This window comes from Giraffa tippelskirchi, chromosome 1, assembly GCF_054371585.1.
Source record: "Giraffa tippelskirchi isolate mGirTip1 chromosome 1, T2T-mGirTip1v1.2.pri, whole genome shotgun sequence".
Taxonomy (NCBI): Eukaryota; Metazoa; Chordata; class Mammalia; order Artiodactyla; family Giraffidae; genus Giraffa; species Giraffa tippelskirchi.
The window spans coordinates 103,023,319-103,044,109 of NC_137275.1; the positions used below are offsets into that span (position 1 = coordinate 103,023,319).

At 46.7% G+C, this 20,791-nt stretch overlaps 1 protein-coding gene across 11 annotated transcripts in view; it reads right to left on the reverse strand.

The window, feature by feature from the left end:
* Nucleotides 1-228: 228 nt before the first annotated feature.
* The window catches only part of LOC145505483 (liprin-alpha-1-like), a 38,806-nt gene continuing 18,243 nt past the window's right edge, over nt 229-20,791 (reverse strand). Inside the window, exons 1-11 of one of the 11 annotated variants that reach the window (XM_081487817.1) lie at nt 17,654-17,867; nt 16,366-16,450; nt 11,886-11,994; nt 9,307-9,482; nt 9,120-9,217; nt 8,535-8,646; nt 7,467-7,717; nt 6,993-7,018; nt 6,360-6,417; nt 5,101-5,167; nt 229-3,221 (exon numbers count right to left, since the gene is read on the reverse strand). In XM_081487817.1, the coding sequence (XP_081343943.1) occupies nt 7,684-7,717; nt 8,535-8,646; nt 9,120-9,217; nt 9,307-9,371 (309 nt within the window). In that variant the 5' untranslated portion in view covers nt 9,372-9,482; nt 11,886-11,994; nt 16,366-16,450; nt 17,654-17,867 and the 3' untranslated portion in view covers nt 229-3,221; nt 5,101-5,167; nt 6,360-6,417; nt 6,993-7,018; nt 7,467-7,683. Of the gene's footprint in view, nt 3,222-5,100; nt 5,296-6,359; nt 6,418-6,992; nt 7,168-7,466; nt 7,718-8,534; nt 8,647-9,119; nt 9,218-9,306; nt 9,510-11,885; nt 11,995-15,209; nt 15,278-16,365; nt 17,182-17,653; nt 17,868-20,791 lie in introns of those variants that run through there. The other 10 variants (XM_081487754.1, XM_081487809.1, XM_081487787.1 and 7 more) reach the window with 10 other exon arrangements.

Below are 20,791 nucleotides of genomic sequence, written 5' to 3' on the forward strand. Positions count from 1 at the left end.
TCTCCCAGGGGAAGAGCAGGGAGGAGGGGCTGAATTCCAGTCCCCCAGGAATCTGGAACCCGGAAATCTTGAGTCAGAGCAGGAGGCACACCCATGCAGGATGAGCCTGAGGCATAAAGGGGAGAAGGAAGGAGTGGGTCACACAGCAAGAACACACACCCTTGTACCCTTCACTCAGAACTGCTCTAGAGAACCAGAGGATAGGGAAAAAACACACACACACACCTCTTTTTATATAAAATTACATATTTAATTTGGTCACAAAGTTATAAAATTGCATATTTACATTAAATTGCAAAATTTTTATGTAACTGCCATTTAATTTGGTCACAAATTCATCAAATTGCTTATTTATATAAAATTATAAAATGTTTATATAACATTGCATATTTAATTTGGCCACAAATTCTTTAAATTGCATATTTATAGAAAATTGCAAATATTGTATATGACATTGAATATTCAATTTGGTTCAAAATCATAAAATTTCACATTTACATAAAATTATAAAATTTGTATATGACATTGCATATTTAATTTGGTCACAAATTCATTACTGAGGAGAAACCTGAACAGGCATCCAGTCTCAAGTAAAACTTTAAATTGTCACATTTGCATTGGCCTAAAGCAATAATGCTTCCCGGATGGCTCAGCAGGCAAAGAACTCGCCTGCAATGCAGGAGACACAGGGCACATGGGTTGGATCCCTGGATCGGGAAGATCCCCTGGAGTAGCAAATCGCAACTCACTCCAGTATTCTTGCCTGAAGAATCCCATGGACAGAGGAGTCTGGTGGGCTCTAGTCCACGGGGTCGCAGAGTCGGACACGACTGAGCAACTAAGCACCCACAGGAAAGCAACAAAGGATTCAAGTTTCACGTTTCTTGAAGGTTCTCATTAGTAAAACACACAATAAACACATATACAAATGAATATACATGACAAATACTGACAAGGCTGATACTTTAGATGGGCACTCAAGGAAGTCTTCTGAGAAAGGGACAAGTGACCTGACACTTGACTGACCATTTATTTTTTTAAACTGTTTTACAAATGCATATGCTTTTTGTAATATATAGGTGTCAGTTTCAAGTGAATAAGTTTATCTTATTTATTTTAGCCATGCAGACTCTTCATTGCAGCACACAGGCTTCTCTAGTTGTGATGTGCAGGCTCTACAGCACATGGGCTCAGTAGTTGCAGAGCACATGCTTAGTTGTGGTATGTGGGATCTCAGTTCCCCAACCAGAGATTGAACCCAGGCTCCTTGCATTGCGAGTGCAGAGTCTTAACCACTGGACAACCAGGGAAGTCCCAAGAATTCATTTCTATCTCCTTCTGGGGATGAAGGCAGAGTGTCCTGCACAGAAGGAACGGCAAAGACAGGAAACACCTGACTTCCAGGAAAGGGAGGGACATCAGGGCCAGAGGGATGTAGCACCAAGACCACAGGGGTCGGCCCTTCTAAAAACACAAGTGAACTCCACATACTGTATCCATTTGTACCTAAATTTTAGGCAATTCCAGTTTTGACCACACCAGCCACATCAACCTTAGGAAAGACAACGTACAAGCCTTGAGATGGACTAGACCAACACCCCCCACCCCGAGAATTGCTTCTGCCATTAAATTATCCTGCGGTGATTGGAATACTATGGAGAAAGGTTTAGCAGGAATAAAAAAAAAAAGACAAAACCCTAATATAGCAGGCATTTTATGTGAGTTCTCACAGTATTTAAGAATCAGCATTTCTGTGTCTTTTCTGCAGAAGATCAAAACTAATAGAGGGGCTGAGATCCTTAATTAGCCAATTCAAACACAAAAAGGCAATTCTGAGCTCAGAGCACCAGTATCAAGGGGGGCCCATCTAGTGCTGAGCAAGCCAACACTGAACATAACCCAGGAGCCCGTCCATTCTTCCTCCCAGAAACCATGGCAGATCCCTGTCCTTTCTTCCTTGAGCCCAGATGGAATGAAGGTCACTGATAAGACCAGACGTGACACAGAAACTATGACACTCATATCTAACCCACATCCCACCCTAACCTCCCAGATGAGCAGGAGGAAGCCTGGGGAATAACAGCCCAGTTCATGGACACCAGACACAGTGCTGCATGGGTGTGCCACTCCTCCTCCCTCTGCTCACTTGTTAACATCTCCCTATAAAAAATACAAATATTCACACAACTATAAAGTTGATATGTTGAAAGCCTGGACCCTATAGAAGCCGCCAGGCAATCCCAACGGGGTCAAATTCCCCCAGCAGGGGGCTTGCTCTCCTTTATTGTTGTTGTTGTTGTTTTGTAGGTTTTTGTTTCTTGGTTTGCTTTTGCCTCATGGCTTGTGGGATCTTACTTCCTGACCAGGGATTGAACTCAGGGCTCTCAGCGCAGACTCCTAACCACTGAACAGCCAGGGAATGCCCTCCGTTTGTATTTCTAATTGCTTTGGATTGCCAGCACACAACCAGGTAGCCCACATAAACAACCTAGAAATTATGTTTCCAAAACATTTTTCTACACATAGAAATATATGCACAAACATAAAAGTACAAAGACATACAAGATGTTTGCACTTTAATGATGTATATTACAAGCACTGCCTACAGTGCAGGAGACCCAGGTTCCATCCCTGGGTAGGGAAGATCCCCTGGAGAAGGAAACGGCAACCCACTCCAGCATTCTTGCCTGGAGAAACCCCAAGGACAGAGGAGCCTGGTGGGCTACAGTCCATGGGGTCGCAAAGAGCTGGACATGACTCAGTGACGAACACTTTCATTATAAGTTACATCATTGAATGCATACATACTAACATGAATGACAAATTTCAAACAAATACAAATAAAAAGTAGAAGTCTATTAGGATAAAGAAGTGTCCTGAACTGAAAGATTGAGGTACTCAAACACTCAGGGCACAACAGAGCCTGCCTCACTTTCTTCATAAACATGTTAATACTTTCCTAAGTTCAGCAGGCGCTCTTGAATTGTCTCTTTTGTCAATCTTTGCCCCAGCATTTCCAAGGCATCCAGCAGGGTGTTGACTGAGATCCCCTGTCCCTTCTTGGTTACTGGCAGCATTTCATACAAGGCATCTGGAGAGACCCAGGCCTATTCTCTGGCCACAAGGATCTCATTTCATGTGAGGCCCAACTGCCTCAGGAGCGAATCACAGAAGTCACAAGGAAAAGATAGCTGCAAAGTCACTGAAGAACAGCTTCAGGCCTAGGTTGGGGGAAAGTTACAGAGACAGAGTTGGAACGGGCTTTCACAAAGGCAGAGAACCCTCAAGTCAGGCCTAGACTTCAGGGTGGGAACCTGAGGAGCTCCCCCTGCTGCTAAACCTGCTGCTCTGCACCCCTGACCTGCTTCCCAGCAGCAGAGAAACAAGCCACACCAGCATGGAGCATTGGGCTTCGCTGGCACCCAGGGCAGTGGGGGGCAGTCCAGGTCAGCAGAGAGTCCTGCCCTAAGCAGGGGATGAGGGCCCATCTGGAAGGGGAGACTGCCGTCACAGAGGGAGAAGGCATCTATGATAGGAGACAGACGGTGGGACACTGTGGTGGAACAGAGCTCAGCGTAGGGCAGCTGCCTTTCTCAGGAGGGTGAGGTCCCCTGGCTGCCACGTCTGCACTGGGGACAAAGCAAAGGCCTGGAGGCAGGAAGGTCTCCGGCCTCACACCCCGCTCGGCCTCACTGCCGGACACTGGTAGAGCTGGATGGGGACAGACTCTGAGCAAGAATTTAACCATAAAATGGAGCAAACACCACCTGCCTCATGGACTGTGCTGCGGATTCAATGCTGTGTGTGTGAAATGCTGTGCACACCACCATCCACAGTACATAAGGAGGGCACCCAACACAAGTTTATATTCTCTAACAGCCACACCGAAAACATGAAAAATAACAAGTAATACTAGTTTTCATAAAATACGGTACTAAAAGCATTCTAAAAATTTTCATTTCAATATGTAATATAGATAGCTAATGGGAAGTTGCTTTATAACACAGAGAGCTCAATTCGGTGCTCTGTGGGAGGTGGGATGGGGGCGTTGGAAGGAGGCTCAAGAGGGAGGGGATATATGTATACCTATGGCTGATTCATGTTGCTGTACAGCAGAAACCAGCACAACACTGTGGAACACTTATCCTCCAATTAAAAGTAAGTTAAAAATTTTTTTCACTGCAACATGTAGTGTTAGTCACTCAGTTGTGTGTCTGACTCTTTGAGACTTCATGGACTGTAGCCCGCCAGGCTCCTCTGTCCATGAGATTCTCCAGGCAAGAGTAATGGTTGCCATTCCCTTCTCCAGGGGATCTTCCCAACCCAGGGACTGAACTCTGTTCTCTTGCATTACAGGCAAATTCTTTACCATCTGAGCCACCAGGGAAGCCCCTCAACATGTAATCAATATAAAAAAAAAACAACAAACCTGTTAACAAGACATATTACAGTCCTTTTTTCTACCAACACCTTGAGCTACAATATCGAGTTATATATTACAGCTCATCAGATTTAGCCACAATTCAGGTGCTCCACGGGGCTTCCCAAGAGGCGCCAGTGGTAAAGAACCTGCTTGCTAATGCAGGAGATGTAAGAGATGTGGGTTCGATCCCTGGGTTGGAATGATACCTAGAGGAGGGCATGGTAACCCACTCCAGTATTCTTGCCTGGAGAATCCCATGGACTGAGCAGCCTGGCAGGCTACAGTCCATGGGGTTGCAAAGAGTTGGACATGATTCAAGCCACTGAGCACGCATGGACAGGTGCTCCACAGCCTCCCTGGGCCAGTGGGTGCCTGCTGGACAGCACAACCTCTCAGAGGTCTCAGGTTGGGTCAACCTGGCTCTGAGCAACCAGGGAGGGGAGAGGATGGTGGAGGAGGGAAGGACAGGGAGGTGTCAGGGGCCACTGGTAGAGGACAGAGGGGTGCAGGGTGGGAAAAAGAGGAGGGGGCAGGGAGGGAATTCGAGGCCTGATGGTCCAGGGACAAGCCGTCCCCTCTCTGAGTTGCCTTAACAGCTACGGGGACAGAAATTAGGACACTAATTCTGTCGCTCCTCCCTCCACTCCTGATCCACTGCCCAGGAAAAAAACACTCACTTTCAGTGGTGTCTGTTGGAACCAGCAGCCATCTTCTCCTCCGAGATCCTTCAGGGGCTGCTGGTTTCTGTAAAACACAATGGAGAGCAGCCTTGGTCTTCATCGAGGATCCTAGATTACAGAACTGAGCCTAGTAAACATTGTTCTGAAATTCTGGCAGATGCAGCCATAAGCAAAACAAAACCAATGCAGGATCTTTGAAGGGAGTGGACAAAAGAGTCGTTATTGGATATATGGTTGTATTCTTATCAAACTCGAATGGTTCAACACTAATACCTAAATGTGAATGTATGGATGGATGAATGTTAAAAATTATAACAGGCAATAAATTCTATAATGAATTATGAGTTGGATAAACTCATAAGGTTACAGAACACTGTAATACAAAGATACAGCCTCAACAAGAAATGAGAAATTGACCAAAGAAAAACACACATGGAGTTGAGGGATTATAAAACTCTTAACTTAAAATGCTAACTCTTTTCATAAGAAAAATATAGAACGTCTGAAAGATCTCAATTCCTCCTAGATTCATTTATAAATTAAGGCAATACTCAAAACCCTCAAAACTATTGAAATGATAGGACCCAAAACTGTAGATGTCTCTATGTGTGTGTGTGTGTATATATATATGTATACATATATTATATATATATATATATATATCTTTAGTCACTCAGTCATATCTGATTCTTTGCGACCCCGTGGACTGTAGCCTGCTGGCTCCTCTGTCCATGGGGATTCTCCAGGCAAGAATACTGGAGTGGGTTGCCATGCCCTACACACACACATATACATAATGAAAATACTTGTATATGTTGACAAAGAAATTTTACTTCAAGTAGATTCAGCTTAATAATACTTTTGAAATAAATGTGAAATTCCTACTATGATGAGGAATGGCTTAAAACGGTGTAACAATCACACAGACAAATATTATGTAGCTCTGACTCCATCACTGGGTCAGCCATGGGAGGAGTGATCACCCTTCGGCTGCCCTGTTCTAGACCAGGGATGTGGTGAGAACAAGACAGAGGATCAACAGCATCAGAGCTGCCAGTGGACCAGAACAGGGGTTGGGCTCCCTTCCCCTCCATGCCCTGGTCTCTCTCCAGAGCAGGGAGTGGGGCTCCCTTCCCTCCATGCCCTGGTCTCCCTCCATCACCACCTCCCCAGAGGAGAGGAGACCTGACCAGCATTGCCTTTCCCTGTCTCTACCACAGTCCGAGCAAGCAGAAGGGCCAGAGCCCCACACTCACCAACAGACAGACTGCTTGCTTCATCTTGGGACTGGGCGTTGTCTTCTGTCAGCTTTTCCTGCCAAGGGACCAGAAGGGAAAGTGAATCTCCATTGGTCAGCGTATTGTTGTGGGCATGGTCCAGAGTCCCAGACCCTCTTGGGGGACACATAAGCACCAGAAAAGGGCCTTGAGAAAGCAAGGCGCTGACCCAGGAGTCACAAACCCACAAACCCCTACAGTATCTGGGGGGACACAGTGGGTTCTGCCTTCCCACCTACTCCTGTGCTGTGCCCCCCAAGGGGGCATAGACTCAGCACATCTGGGCTCTGCTGACGGCACCCAGGCTCTGGTGTGATGCTAAGGGGATTTGAGCACCCCTGCCTGACACCCCCCATGCCTCCGGGTCCAGGGTTACAGAGTGAGGGTGTCTCAAACAGTAAGGACAGGGCCAGCGCTGCCAACCGGCCTTAGGACAGCTCTCAACAGGCCCGTCTCCCTCCTACATTCAGCCTAGAGCCCCCAGGCCAGTTGAGAGAGTCAGGGACAACAGTAGAGGACAAACCGGGAACCATGTCCACCCTGGGCTTTGTTGTGGGGGGAAAGCAGTGACTGAGGGCCTGATGCCGCCAGATGCTGGAGAAACAGACTCACCTTGTGGCAACACTCACTCAAGCGACCTAGAAGAGAAGAGACATCCGCTGAGTGGTGGGGACAGCCCTCTTGCCACACCTCCTTCCCTAGGGACAGGGTGCAGGCTGGGGGCTCAGACACTGAACAGAGCCCCGGGCCTGTGACGGCAAGCGGGACATTCCGAGTCTGGAGAACCCTCAGGGAGGAGAAGAGAAGGGAGAAAAGGAAGTAAAATGAAACTCGTGGAAAATCTCTGTGTAGCGCTCCTGAACCACCTTCTTCTCCTGCCTCCTCCCACCAGACTCGGCCAGGGGGAAGAGGGGACCGTCAGCTGAGTTGGGGGGACCGATGTGATCACGGTTTGGTAGGACCTGGTGAGGTGGGAGAAGGAGGGGTTTCCTGGGGAACAAGATCAGAGACAAGCCAGGAGGAACAGGAGGATTGGGGAGATGGAGGAGGGAGCCAGCACCTCCTCCTTCCCTTCTAGAACCTCACCTTTAAAGTACCAGCATACAGCACATCCGATTAGGATTAGGACAGTGATGACTCCAAGTCCAGTTACCATTTTCATCACCAGTGAAGTGCATGAGGAGGGAGAGGGAGTGATGGGTAGTCTCTGGCTCACGGCTGCTCGCTCTCCAGGAACCAGGACCTCCCCATGGGCCAGGGTACTTGATTCTTGGTCCACACACTTGATGTTGCTCCAGGGCGTTCAGTCCATGACCATGACCTTCCCATCCGGGCACCTGGGTACAGACACAGGGGGACTCATCAGGGACAGCTAGCTGGATGAGGAGAAAGAGGGGGCAGCCTCCTGTCCTGGGTCCCCTGACAAGACTGGAGGCGGGACAGGCTCCTGCTGTCTGCAGGGCAGGGTCCCCTCACTCCCCCTCACTGGGCAGGAGAAGGATCCAGGATTGTGTATTGTGGCCTCCGGGCTCCTGCTGAGCGTTCAGAGCTGTCCTTCAAAAGCTGGGCTTCCTCTGCAAGGCCCGCCCTGGCCTCCCTGGGCTGCTCAGGAAGCTCTGTGAGGGGGGCCTCATCCAGGTCAAGGGTCAGAAGGGTATGGGCACAAGTTTGACTCATCTTCCAGTCAAACTTAAAATACGAGGCCCTCTCATCCACCTGTTGACTCTTCCTACCAATCTCAGCCAACACTGGAGCATCAGAGGACAGTGAATTACTATTGGCCCCCGAGCACCCCAGTAGGAAAGATTCAGGTGCTACTGGCGAGCAAGGGCTGGGTGTGAGGCCTGGCGAGTTGGCTCCGGTTTTATAGGAACCTTGAAGGAGCACACACGTGGCCTCATGATGACTTCTGTCTGCTGTCAGCACTTCGGTCTTTCTAGGCCCCTCCTGAGGAGACGTGGGAAGGGGCCACTGGGAAAGCCGTGCAGGACAAACGGGGGTGGTGGGGAGCGCTGCTGCAGGCTCAGGAGACCCCACAGGCACAGGGGAGCTCTGAGAGGTGGGAGGGGCTTCACAGAAGCAGGAGAGAGACAGGGGTACAAGGAAACTGGGGTCTCCTGTGGGTTGGAAGCCCCCTAGGCTCCTGTGTCTCACCCGGTGCTGCATTTGTGACAGAATTCAGGTGCATCTTCTCCACAGAAAGTGCCAGGTTTGCATTGACACTCAGTGTCCTTGGTGGAGGTGCAGCGGTTTTTTTCTTCTTCTCCTAGAGACCAAAGATAAGGTTTTGCTGTTTGTTGCTGTTTCAATGAAAGAATTAGTGTTTTTCATGGGTGTTTGGAACTTCCCTGGTGGCTCAGGCGGTAAAGCATCTGCCTAGAAGGCGGGAGACCCGGGTTCGATCCCTGGGTCGGGAAGATCCCCTGGAGAAGGAAATGGCAACCCACTCCAGTACTCTTGCCTAAAAAATCCCATGGACAGAGGATCCTGGTAGGCTACAGTTCATGGGGTCGCAAAGAGTCGGACACGACTGAGCTCACCCATGTGAACCCCAGGACAGAGCACAGGTTCTCTGGCCACAGAGGACGACCTCAAAAACAGTCCTTTCCGTCCCTCCCTCTTCTGTAATGATGCGAGGTGTGTTTTCTCCAAGGAAAGCATTTCCTGAATTTTTCTTTCAAATAGGAAATCACTGAGGCTGCTTATACACTGGGAAGCAAGAAATAGGACTGTACTAGCCTTTCAGGTCATTCTGGCTTTCTTCTCTTTTCCTTTCCAGTCCTTTTCGGTCATAGTTCAACCTTCGCAGGCACACAATTCCACACTGGAAACTGTTTCTGTTTCCAAGAGAAAAAGAAAAAATTTAGACCTTGCCGCAGGCAAACATCTCTCAGCAGGCTAGTGAGAACTTCTTGCACTGACTGACCTGTGAAAACTATCAACCATTTTCAGTTGCCCACGAAGGACTTTCTTGGTCAAGTGGTCCAGCATCCGCGCGTGCACAAGGCACTCCGTGAAATAGCTACGGTTCTGCGGGAGGCCCAGACTGGGCAGCCACTTGTTGCCGATCCACTCATGTTTCACGTTCCTGTACGCGAGGATCTGCATTCAATAGTAGAGGATGGTTAACTGAGGAAAAAATGGAGGAGACAATGGCAACCCACTCCAGTACTCTTGCCTGGAAAATCTCATGGACGGAGGAGCCTGGTAGGCTACAGTCCATGGGGTCGTGAAGAGTCGGACATGACTGAGCGACTTCACTTTCACTTTTCACTTGCATGCATTGGAGAAGGAAATGGCAACCCACTCCAGTGTTCTTGTCTGGAGAATCCCAGGGACGGGGGGGCCTGGTGGGCTGCCGTATATGGGGTCGCACAGAGTCGGACACGACTGAAGCGACTTAGCAGCAGCAGCAGCAATTGAGGAAAAAAACCCATGGAAGCAGTCACAAGGGCCATTTACATTATCTTGAAAATGGATTTTTAAACAATTACATAATCTCAAAGGCTAAGCCAAAGACAACAGTATTGATCATAACTTCAAAATTACTTGATCTTTTCTTTGCTACCTTTTAAATTTGCTGGCAAAATTTTATACAAAGAAATTATACCATTAAAAGTCTATGACTCATCTGTGGCAATAAATTTAACCTATCTACCAAACCATAATAAAACTGTAACTGACTACACATTACTTCTCTGAAATAGCTTTTGTACATAATAATATGTCAACAAAGAATGGCACGACTCATCAACAAGTTTGAAGGATCAACCTAACTCTACTCACTAAAAATATCTCTGGCTAGCTTTGATTTTAGTTTCAACGCTTTGTTTTCTAAATTTCTTTAGCAAAACATCTGCTAATTTCAAAGTCACTTAAGTGTATTAAAAAATAGGTTTAAAAAGAAGAGATAAAGAAAACAACAACGAAATAGACTGAAAGAAGAAATAGACACACCCACAGTTACAGTCAGGGACCTCAGTCTTCCTCTCCGTGACTCAATAACTGATTGAACAAGGAAGCCAAAACAGACAACCAACCAAGGTCAGTAAGGATGTTGAAGCCTTTAAACAATTCTCCAGGCAAGAGCACTGGAGTGGGTTGCCAAGCCCTCCTCCCAGGGATCTTCGCAACCCAAGGATCAAACCCAGGTCTCCGGCATTCCAGGCAGATTCTTTACCATCTGAGCTACCAGAGAACCCCCTTAAACAGCACTATCAACCAACTTGATCTAACTGACATTTTATAGAACACTCTATCCAACAAGCAGTACGATAAAACTCTTCTCAAGGGGATATGGGACATTCTTCAAAAGACAGACAAATCTCAGCATACTTAAAGTGACTCAAATCATACAAAGCATGTTTTCTGATCTCAACAGAATTAAATTAGAAATTAAAAAACCCCTGATATCCAGGAATCTCCCAAACATCAGGAAATTAGCAAATTTCTAAAGAATTCATGTGTCAAAGAAGAAATCACAAATGAAACAGGAAATATTTTGAAGTGAATAAAAGTGAATATACAATATACTAAAAAGCTACGGGACATAGCTAAATCAGTACCTGGAGGGAAACTGACAGTATTAAATACTTACACAAATGAAGAAAGATTTTGAATCGATCCTCTAAGACTCTATCTTAAACAACTTATAAAAGAACAACTGAAATCCACAGCAAGCAGAAAGAAGAAAATGAAAGAGTAAAAATCAATGAAACAGAGACCAGAAAAACAAAATGAAATGAAAAAAATAAAATTAGGTTCTTCAAAATATCAGTCAAATTGACTAAGCAGAGTGACGAAGAAAAAAGAGAAGACATAAACTACCAATATCAAGAATCAAAGAGGGAACATCAGTACAGATCCTATAGACACTGAAAGGAAAGGGTAAAATGTGAACAACTTTAGGCAACTTAGATAAAACACCCTACTTTGTTGAAAGACACAACCTATGAAAGCCACTCAGTAAGAAACAGATAACCTCAATCTATTAAAACTCAAATCCGTAGTTAGAAATCTTACCCACCCATACACCCACACGCACAAAATCTCTACCCTAAATGGCCTTACTAGTGAATCCTAACAAACAGTTACGAAGAAAATCCTGGCTATACACAAACTATTCCAAAATAGTGAAGAAAGAAACACCTAACTCATTCTGAGGCCAGAATTCTCTTGATACCCAAACCAGACAAACATATTTCAAGAATATCAATATCCCTCAGAGACACAGATGCAAAATTCCTTAATGACACATCAGGAAATCAGTAATCAATTCAAAGTACAAGGTATCATGACAAATAGGGTTTATCCCAAGAACATAAGTTTGGGCCAACATTTGAAGAAATCAGTGAAATTCATCATATCAATGGGCTGAAAATAAAAACCACAGTCTCACCTCAAAAGATAGAGAAAGGCATCTGACAATATTTATCATTGATATATGGAAATCTTAGCAATCTAGGAACGGAAGAAAACTGCCCCAACCTCATAAACGGCACCTACAAAAAATGTAGAGCTGACATCATATGGTGGTTCTCCTGAAGATCAGGAACCAAGCAAGGATGTCTGCTCTCTTGGCTTTTATTCAACTCTGTACTGGAACTCCTAGCCACTGTAACAAGACAAGAAAAAAGAAATCGAAATCATATGAACTGAAAAAACAATATAACTGTACTTGCTGACGACCTGATGATTAACGTGGAAAATGAATCAACAAAAGAGGTACACACATGAAAGTGAGTTCAGCAACGTTGCAGTATACAAGGTCAACATATAAAAATGCACTGTATTTCAACATACTAAACTAGACCAGAAATTGACATTTTAAAGAATACCCTTTATTATAATGTCATCAAAACCTATGAACTCCTCAGGGATAAATCTAATGGAATAAGTGCAAGATCTGCACAATGAAAATAAACACATGACATGTACATACATACACACCAAAGAAGGCACTTGATGTTCTTCCGTCCAAAGACTAAGGTATGTTCTGAGGAATTCTGTACGTTATGGAATCCTTGGAAAGGATTATCTACAAAGTACACAAGTAGATCGTCGAGACTAATACCGGAAAAAAAGCAACCAACTGAAAAATGAGCAGAAGATCTGAACAAATTTCTCCAAAGAAAACAGGAAGAAGGCCACCAAACACATGAAAAGATGCTCCACATCGCTCATTATTCAGGAAATGCTAATCAAAACTACATGAGGTATCACCTCACATCAGTCAGAATGGCCATCATCAACAATTCTACACATAATAATCGCTGGACAGGACATGGAAGAAAGGGAACCCTCTTGCAATGTTGGTAGACATGTCAATGGATACAGCCACTATGGAGAAGGAACGTAGGTTTGTTGAAAAAGTAGGAATAAAACTACAATATGACACAACAATCCCCTACTGGCCATACACCCTGAGAAAACCATAACTCTAAAAAGACATATGTACCCAATGTCCATTGCAGCACTATTTAACATAGGCAGGGCATGGAAGCAACCTAATGTCTCTCAAGAGAACAATGGAAAAAGAAGTTGTGGAATATACATACAATGGAATACGACTCCACCATGAAAAGGAACAAATACGAGTCTGTTGAAGTGAGGTGGATGAACCTAGAAACTGGGATACAGAGTGACGTCAGTCAGAAAGAGAAAAACAAATGTAGTATATTAATGCATACGCATGCAATCTTGTAAAACGGTAGTGGTGAATATTTGAAGGGCAGAAATAGATACACAGATGTAAAGGAAGGACTTGTGAACTCAGCTGGAGAAGGAGAGGGTGGGACAAATGGAGAGAGTAGCACTGAAACATAGCCACTACCAACGCAAAATAGCTAGCTAGTGGGAAGTTGCTGGATAACACAGGGAGCCCAGCATGGCGCTCTGTGACGACCTAGAGGGTGAGATGCCAGGAACTGGGAGGCAGTCTCACCAAAGAGTGGATAATATACTTATGGTTTATTCGTGGTGTTGCATGAGGAAAACCAACCAAACATTGTAAAGCAGTTATTCTCCAAATAAAAATAAATCAATACAATCTGAAAACTATCATTCAACACATACGTACTTTCATTTAAAGCTATACGGGATCATCTTCTATTCCTAGCTATTTTTCCAGTATAAGTGCTTATAAATGTCATTAGAGTTTGTGAAAATATGATTTTAATAGCTACATAGTATTGCTTAATATCTCATACATAAATGATAAACTTTCAGTCTCAAAATAGAAACATAATACCGAAAAAGGTTAAGATTTTAAACTAAAGCTTGCATTTTAATTCAGCTTAATGAGAATTCCTCGGAAGAGGTAAAATTCTTATCAAGAGTAAATATGTGGAGTCCTTCTTGCTTTCATCTGTTATGAATTATTGTCATTTAATTCTAAGGACTCTTGGACTTTTGACATGTTTGCCTTTGACTGTAATTTTTGACTGAGATAAAATCTTCAATGTAGATATTAAAAATGTCAAGAAGCACTCTTGTAAGTGTGAGTCACTCAGTCATGTCCAGTTATTTGTGACCCATGGACTATAGCCCACCAGGTCCCTGTCCACAGAATTTGCCAGGCAAGAATATTGGAGTGGGGTAGCCATTCCTTTCTCGAGGGGATCTTCCTGACCCAGGGGTCAAACCCAGGCCTCCCGCATTGCAGGAAGATTCTTTACCACATGAACCACCAGAGAACCCTGACCCTGGTGTACTTGGATGTAAAAATCCTCCAAAAAATATTACCAAACCAAACTGAAGAATACATTAAAAGAATCATACACTAGGATCAAATGGATTTATTCTGGGCCTGCAAGCATGATTTATTATCTGTACATCAATTACGGTGGTACACAATATGAGCAACATTAAGAATAAAATCATGTGATCTTCTCAATAATTGCAGAAAAAGCTTTCAACAAAGTGTAACATCAATTCTGATACCATCTCTCAATACAGTGGTTATCCACGGAACATACTAAAGGGCACGTAAAACAAACCCACAGCTAGCATCCAACTCAGTGATAAAGAGCTGAAAGATTTTCCTAAAAGATCAGGAATAGTACAAGGATGCCCGCTCTCACCAATCTTGTTCAACATAGTAGTGGAAGTGTCCTACCCAGAGGAACTCGGCCAGAAAAGGGAATACACGGCATCCCCATTGGAACAGATGAAGTTACACTGTCACTATTCGATTATGACAGGATTTATATGAAACCCTAAAAACGCCACCAAGTAAGAAGTATTAAAACTAATAAACTCAGCAATATAGCAGGAGAGGAAGCATAAGAGAACAGAAAAGTCCCATATACAAGTGCATCAAAAAAAAAAAAAAAACCCTGAAATAAATTTAACCGAGGAGCGGAAACACCTGTACAGTCACGGGCTCCAAGACATACAGTCTGGGTTCAAATCTCGGCTCACCCGCTGACCTGCAGAGTGACCCAGGGCAAATCACACAATGATCTGAGGCTCAACATATTCAACTGTAAAATGGACACAAACCCAGGATTTACACCCAGGGCTATGAAACTCCAAAGAAGTGCTTATTTAGGCCGGGGGAGGGAGTGTCTCCAGGAGACTCTCCTTGTATGACACTCCTCTAGAACTGGGCTCTCCTGATCCTGTGGGTGAGGGTCAAGGGTAGAGCCTGGGAACCAGATGGCACTGGACAAGGACGAGGACAGAAAATACTAGTTCTGTGTCAGGGAGGGAAGCCACCTCCTTTCCAGATCTCAGAGTGGGGCCTGCACCGAGGGCCCGGGGGATGCACAATCGGAAGTGATAACTCCGAACCCCCCACAGCAGGGATAGAGCCTTCCTGGCAAGAACCTTCTCTCTGGTCCAGGCTCCAGGGTGATGTGGTACTGCTCCCTGAGTGCTCCATGTCTCCACCAGGCAAAGAGCTCCCGGGACTTGGAGGTCTATTAAACCACAGGTGCCTGAGTGTCACAATGACACAAGGGCTAACACCATTGAAAATTAGCTATATTAAAAAAAAATGACAGAAGTATGGACGAGGCAGGGCATGAAAAGCAGAAGGATTGACTACCTCTCAAGCCTTTAGCAGAAATCTCTCCACACCAGCTCAGCGGAGCCCGCAGGAGGAAAATATCATGGAAAAGCAGGCCATGGGTATATCTCTACACTGCTGGACCCAGAGACCCACGTCCCAATCCACCAACATCTTTTTGCGTATCCAGACACCAAGAGGAAGAAACACAGACCTTGCCTGAGAAAGTCTCAGCCAGACTTAATATTGGGGTTGCTGAGCATGCTCACATGGTCACTATGGACTCAGCCTCTCCTCCGTGCTCACATCCTCTGTCCTCACAGAAACATACGTGGTTCACTGCAGAGAGCCCTCTGAGGGCACTTGTGTATACTAGAAACGGGCAATGGTAAAATGCGAAGAGAAGACACAGAAGTGGAAACATGCCTCTGGGGTGCTGTACAAATTACCAAAGACCTGCAGTCCTTGATACTTGGCATTTAAAAAAAAATGCTTCTTAATATGTAAATGCACAAAGGACATTTCCAGGAGAAAGGACAAAGGAATCGTCCCATTGGGACAATATTGTATCCATAGGAGAAGGTAAGTTGGATCCCTACCTCACAAAACACCACCAAACCAATTAGACTGCATACGAAGAACCAACAATTGAAAGAAAAACTTGACAAAATTCGAACAATTTTTGATGAGGAAATATCTTTTGTTTAAATAGAGGTATTGCTGATTTACCATAATTTGTTTGTCTAAGGTGTACAGCAAAGTGATTCAGAGATTCAGCCTCTCAGGTGCTGCCTTGGACAAAATTCATTCCCTTTGGGAGGCCCCTGGGCCATGCCCTCTACTCAGAACAGCTAAGAATCCTGAATACGCAAAGCAGCATGTGGTGGTCCTCCTGGGGGTTTTCAGACTGAATAAATTATTCTAACAGGATACAAGAAACAAGCCCGGAGGTTAAGAGAGGATCTCCAAACTTACCTTCAAACCGGAGGCCTTGCTCCCTTGAATGTGGGTGCGTGCAACAGCGCTTGCGAAGCGAAGAGGTTTATCGTGAATCTTCCGTCTGCAGAGGACAAAGCGGTGTGTACAGAGGACGCGCAGGCACGTCCCAGGACCCTGAGCACACGGACACAGTGACTGGACTCTCAGCCCTTCTCTTGGGGTACGGCACTCTCTCCACCGCTGACACAGGGCGAGCAGCTCACACGTGACCTGGAGTATGGTCACGGGACCTGGAATATGGTCCCATGACCTGGAGCTGGCCAATCGGTGTGCTCCATCCTCCCTGGCCACCGTGATTGGCTCAGGACTGGGGCTGTGACCAATCGGGGCCCAGGGCCGGACCTCAGGCTGGAATCAAGGGAGGAAGAGGAAGATCCGCCAAAAGGGGTGTGGCCGGGTGAAGTCAGGCTACAGCGGTGGAAGCGGCGTGAGGTCAGCCTGGGGCAGTTGGTGGCTTTCCCGCGCCCGTCAGGGCAGAGCCGCCCGCCTGAGAATGAGGGCGCTGCTGAGCCCAGGGGCTGAGAGCGCCGGTTCCTGCTGTGGTCCCGGAGATCCACCTGAGACCTGAGCGAAGCCGTCTGCCGGTGAGTCCTCTCCTGCTTGTCTGTCAGCTTGTTTGCACCACGCTGGGTTTTCTGTCCAGCTGGCTAAGTGGAGACCCTGGAAATGCATGTGTGTGGGTTCTGGCTGGCTTCAGGGAAGAAATGCCAGAGGACACTGGGAGCCTCCAGTTTAATCTGGATTCTGGTCATATCTCTTGAAAGTGAAGTGAAGTTCCTCAGTCGTGTCCGACTCTTGCGACCCCATGGGCTCTACAGTCCATGGAATTCTCCAGGCCAGACTGCTGGAGTGGGTAGCCTTTCCCTTCCCCAGGGGATCTTCCCAGTCCAAGGATTGAACCCAGGTCTCCCGCATTGCAGGCAGATTCTTTACCAGCTGAGCCACAAGAGAAGCCCGAGAAGACGGGAGTGGGTAGCCTGTCCCTTCTGCAGCGGATCAGGATTCGCGACCCAGAAATCAAACCGGGGTCTCCTGCATGGCAGGAGGGTTCTTTACCAGCTGATCTATCAGGGAAGCCCAGGATCTCTTAAGGCCAGCTAGTCATTGATATGTCTTAAGGCAAGCTACTCATTGTAGGGTTCCCCTAATTAGTCTTCACAGGATTAAGGTAGCAACCTGCTAAGGTAGCAATCAATGTCCTTTTTCTAGAGGACAAGAGCGGGGCTCAAAGGAGGTAACAGAGCTACAGCAAGGAAGTGTGTACCTAGACAAAACCCCCAGGTCCTGCTGTTAGAACTCAGGGAAGCCATAAGGTGTGGCTTGTCCATGTGACAGGGGCTAAGGCGCCCAGCCCACACTGGGTACTGTGGGGACCTGACTTGGTAACTGCCGTCTGTCAGCTCTGAGGCTGACAAAAGCAGTTTGCACTAAAGAGAGGAAGGACACCTCCCTTCATCCACCCCACCACACCTCGGGGTACTGCCACACCCTGCCCCCTTTCTCTTGCTTTGTGAGGGAATAAGAGTCACGCTCATGTGACCACATTGGCTGTCCACTTTTCACGGGCTACCAACTGGAGCTGCTACAGGAGAGGCCAAGAGCCTTTGCCCCTGAGTACCTCTCTTTCCTTTGCACCGTGGGGGCCCTCCTCCACACTTGCACACCAGAGGCCTCCTCTGAGACACGCAGGGACCCTCGCTCAGTTTGCAACAGGTTGCCTCCGTGCCTGTCCTTTCAATGCCTCCCTCGAAACTCAGATTCTAGCCCCTTTGTCTACTCGCGGCCCCCCTGGCTGCCATGGGAGGGCCAGAGCTTACAATGAATCCCAAGCTCAGATCTGACAGGCGGGAATCTGTGTATAAAGGACCTGATTATTCACGCTGTACAGGCTGTAGTAGGCTCCAGGGATCCGTAACCAGGGCTTGGGCCATAGTGACTCCGCAGCTGTTTTAATGCCTGCGGAGGGTTCTGCCTATAGTGGGGGTGGGGTGAGTCTCCTGAGGTTCTGAAGGCCAACTTTTTGCAGGTTCATGGTGCACAGAGAAGAGAAGGCGGAGTCCTTCCCTGGAGGTGGTCATAGCTCATGGATGAGCCAGACAGGCAGGCAGGGCACAATAGCACCTGAGCTGCCTTCATGAGGAAATGGTGTGAGGGCAGAGGAAGAGAACCAGGTCTGCTCCCTCGTGTGGTGCCCAGGGCAGGTTGTCACCAGACTAAACACTTAACTATGGTGATGACCATCACTGCTGTCTGCAAAGGCTTTACACTGGCGTGTGTCTTCATCTAGCGGTCAGGCCGTCTCTAAACTACACTGTCCATGGGCATGGCCTCTTCCTTGGAACTTGCCTTGTTTCATCTCTTCCTTACTGAACATTCGTTTCCAAGAGGGTTTTTGGGCCACAAGGTTGTTGAGTTTTCTCTAGCTTTGCCTCATGAGGAATGCTTTTCCGGTTGTTGGTGTGGTTTGTTTTTCCAGCTCTCTTTCTTGGCTTATTTTGTGAATTGGTTTCTGCCAGAGGAAGAGCTCAGAATTTGCCTTCTGGCTGAGATGTGACACTCACAGCAGCAACGCCTACCTGGATATTATGACCACATTTGCTGAAAGGGCTTTGTTATGCAGAAGACCCCTTGAAAGTACCTACCCTGTCCTTTCAGATACCCAAAGGCTATTTGCAATGAAATAGAAAACAATAATGCTCAACCTTAGCCTTACAATCTGTGGGGAGTCAGAAAAATCCCCTGGAGAAGGGAAACACTAGCCATTCCAGTATTCTCGCCTAGAGAATTCCATGGAGCGTGTAGTCCATGGAGTCGCAAAGAATCAGACAAAATCTGATGACTGAACAACAACAACGAAGCTTCATCACTCATCAAACAGAGACAACAACAGTATTTACACAACTGTGTGCAATGGCACCCCACTCCAGTACTCTTGCCTGGAAAACCCCATGGTCGGAGGAGCCTGGTGGGCTGCATTCCAAGGGGTCGCTAAGAGTCAGACACGACTGAGCAACTTCACTTTCACTTTTCACTTTCATGGATTGGAGAAGGAAATGGCAACCCACTCCACTGTTCTTGCCTGGAGAATCCCAGGGACGGGGGAGCCTGGTGGGCTGCCGTCTATGGGTTCGCACAGAGTCGGACACGACTGAAGCGACTTAGCAGCAGCAGCAGAAGTGCATGTTCAGTTGCTCATTCGTGTCCAACTCTTTGCAGCCCTGTGGATTGTAGCCCCCAAGATCCTGTATCTGTGGATTTTTCAGGCAAGAATTCTGAAATGGTTTGTCATTTCCTCCTCCAGGGGATCTTCCCAACCCAGGTATTGAACCCAAGTCTCCTGCATCTCCTACATTGGCTGGCGGGTTCTTTTCTGCTGAGCCACCTGGGAAACAAGTCATTACATCACTAGGTTATCCTAAAGTACTTAATGTAGAGTCTGGCTCTCGGGAAATTCTCACTGGTGACGTGAATATTCAGTCATCTATTATTATTGCTCATAGGATACTGGAATGGCCATGCTCACAAAAGGGAAAGAAGAGCCTTTCCAAGTCTAGTGAAATCCTTCGCCACACATATCTTTTTTAAAAATTGACTTTGAAATAAACATCCAACATAAAGACATTGGTAATGGCCACCGGAAAAGATGGAGTTGTACCAACAAGTGAGGAGGATTCTTCTCCCAGTTCCAACATGCATGCGTTGTTTGCCTTGCACCACCCACACTTCTGTGACAGCAGCTGGGGGTCCTGCAGCTTAACTCAGTGTGGACACTGCCTATCTGCGGGTAGTGCCAGACCCCACAGGTTAAAGGCCCGACCCTATAAGACCCTCGCCCCACTTCACACATCATTTGCAAGCCCAGATGGTCACCTGCGCTCTGACCCACTGGCCACCCGTTCAGAGGTTCTAATGACTTTGGGTTCTATTAATTGGTAGAGTGGCTCACGGAACTCAGAGAAACATGTTGCCTACTAGATCACAGCTTTATTGTAAAAGGTACTAAACTCAGGAACAGCAGATGGAAGGGGATGCACAGGACGGAGTGTGTGTGGGGGAGGCACGGAACTTCACGCTCTCCAAGCCCCGCTTTCCCCAAATCCGCATGTGTTCATCAACCCAGAGCTGTCCAGACCCTGTTTGGTGGTTTTTCTGGAGGATTCATCACACAAGCACAATTGGTTAAATCACTGGCTGTTGGTGATTGCTTCGACAGGAAGCCCTTCTCGCGTTCCCAGACATGGTAGTGGGGAGGGACCGGAAGTTCCAATCCTCTAACCATGTGGTTAGTTCCCCTGGCAAAAAGCCGCCCCGCTTTGGAAAAGAGGCACTCTCTGAAAAGTCACCTCATTCACCTAACAAGAGACACCTTGACTGCTGTCCCCACTTAGGAAATTCCCAGAGT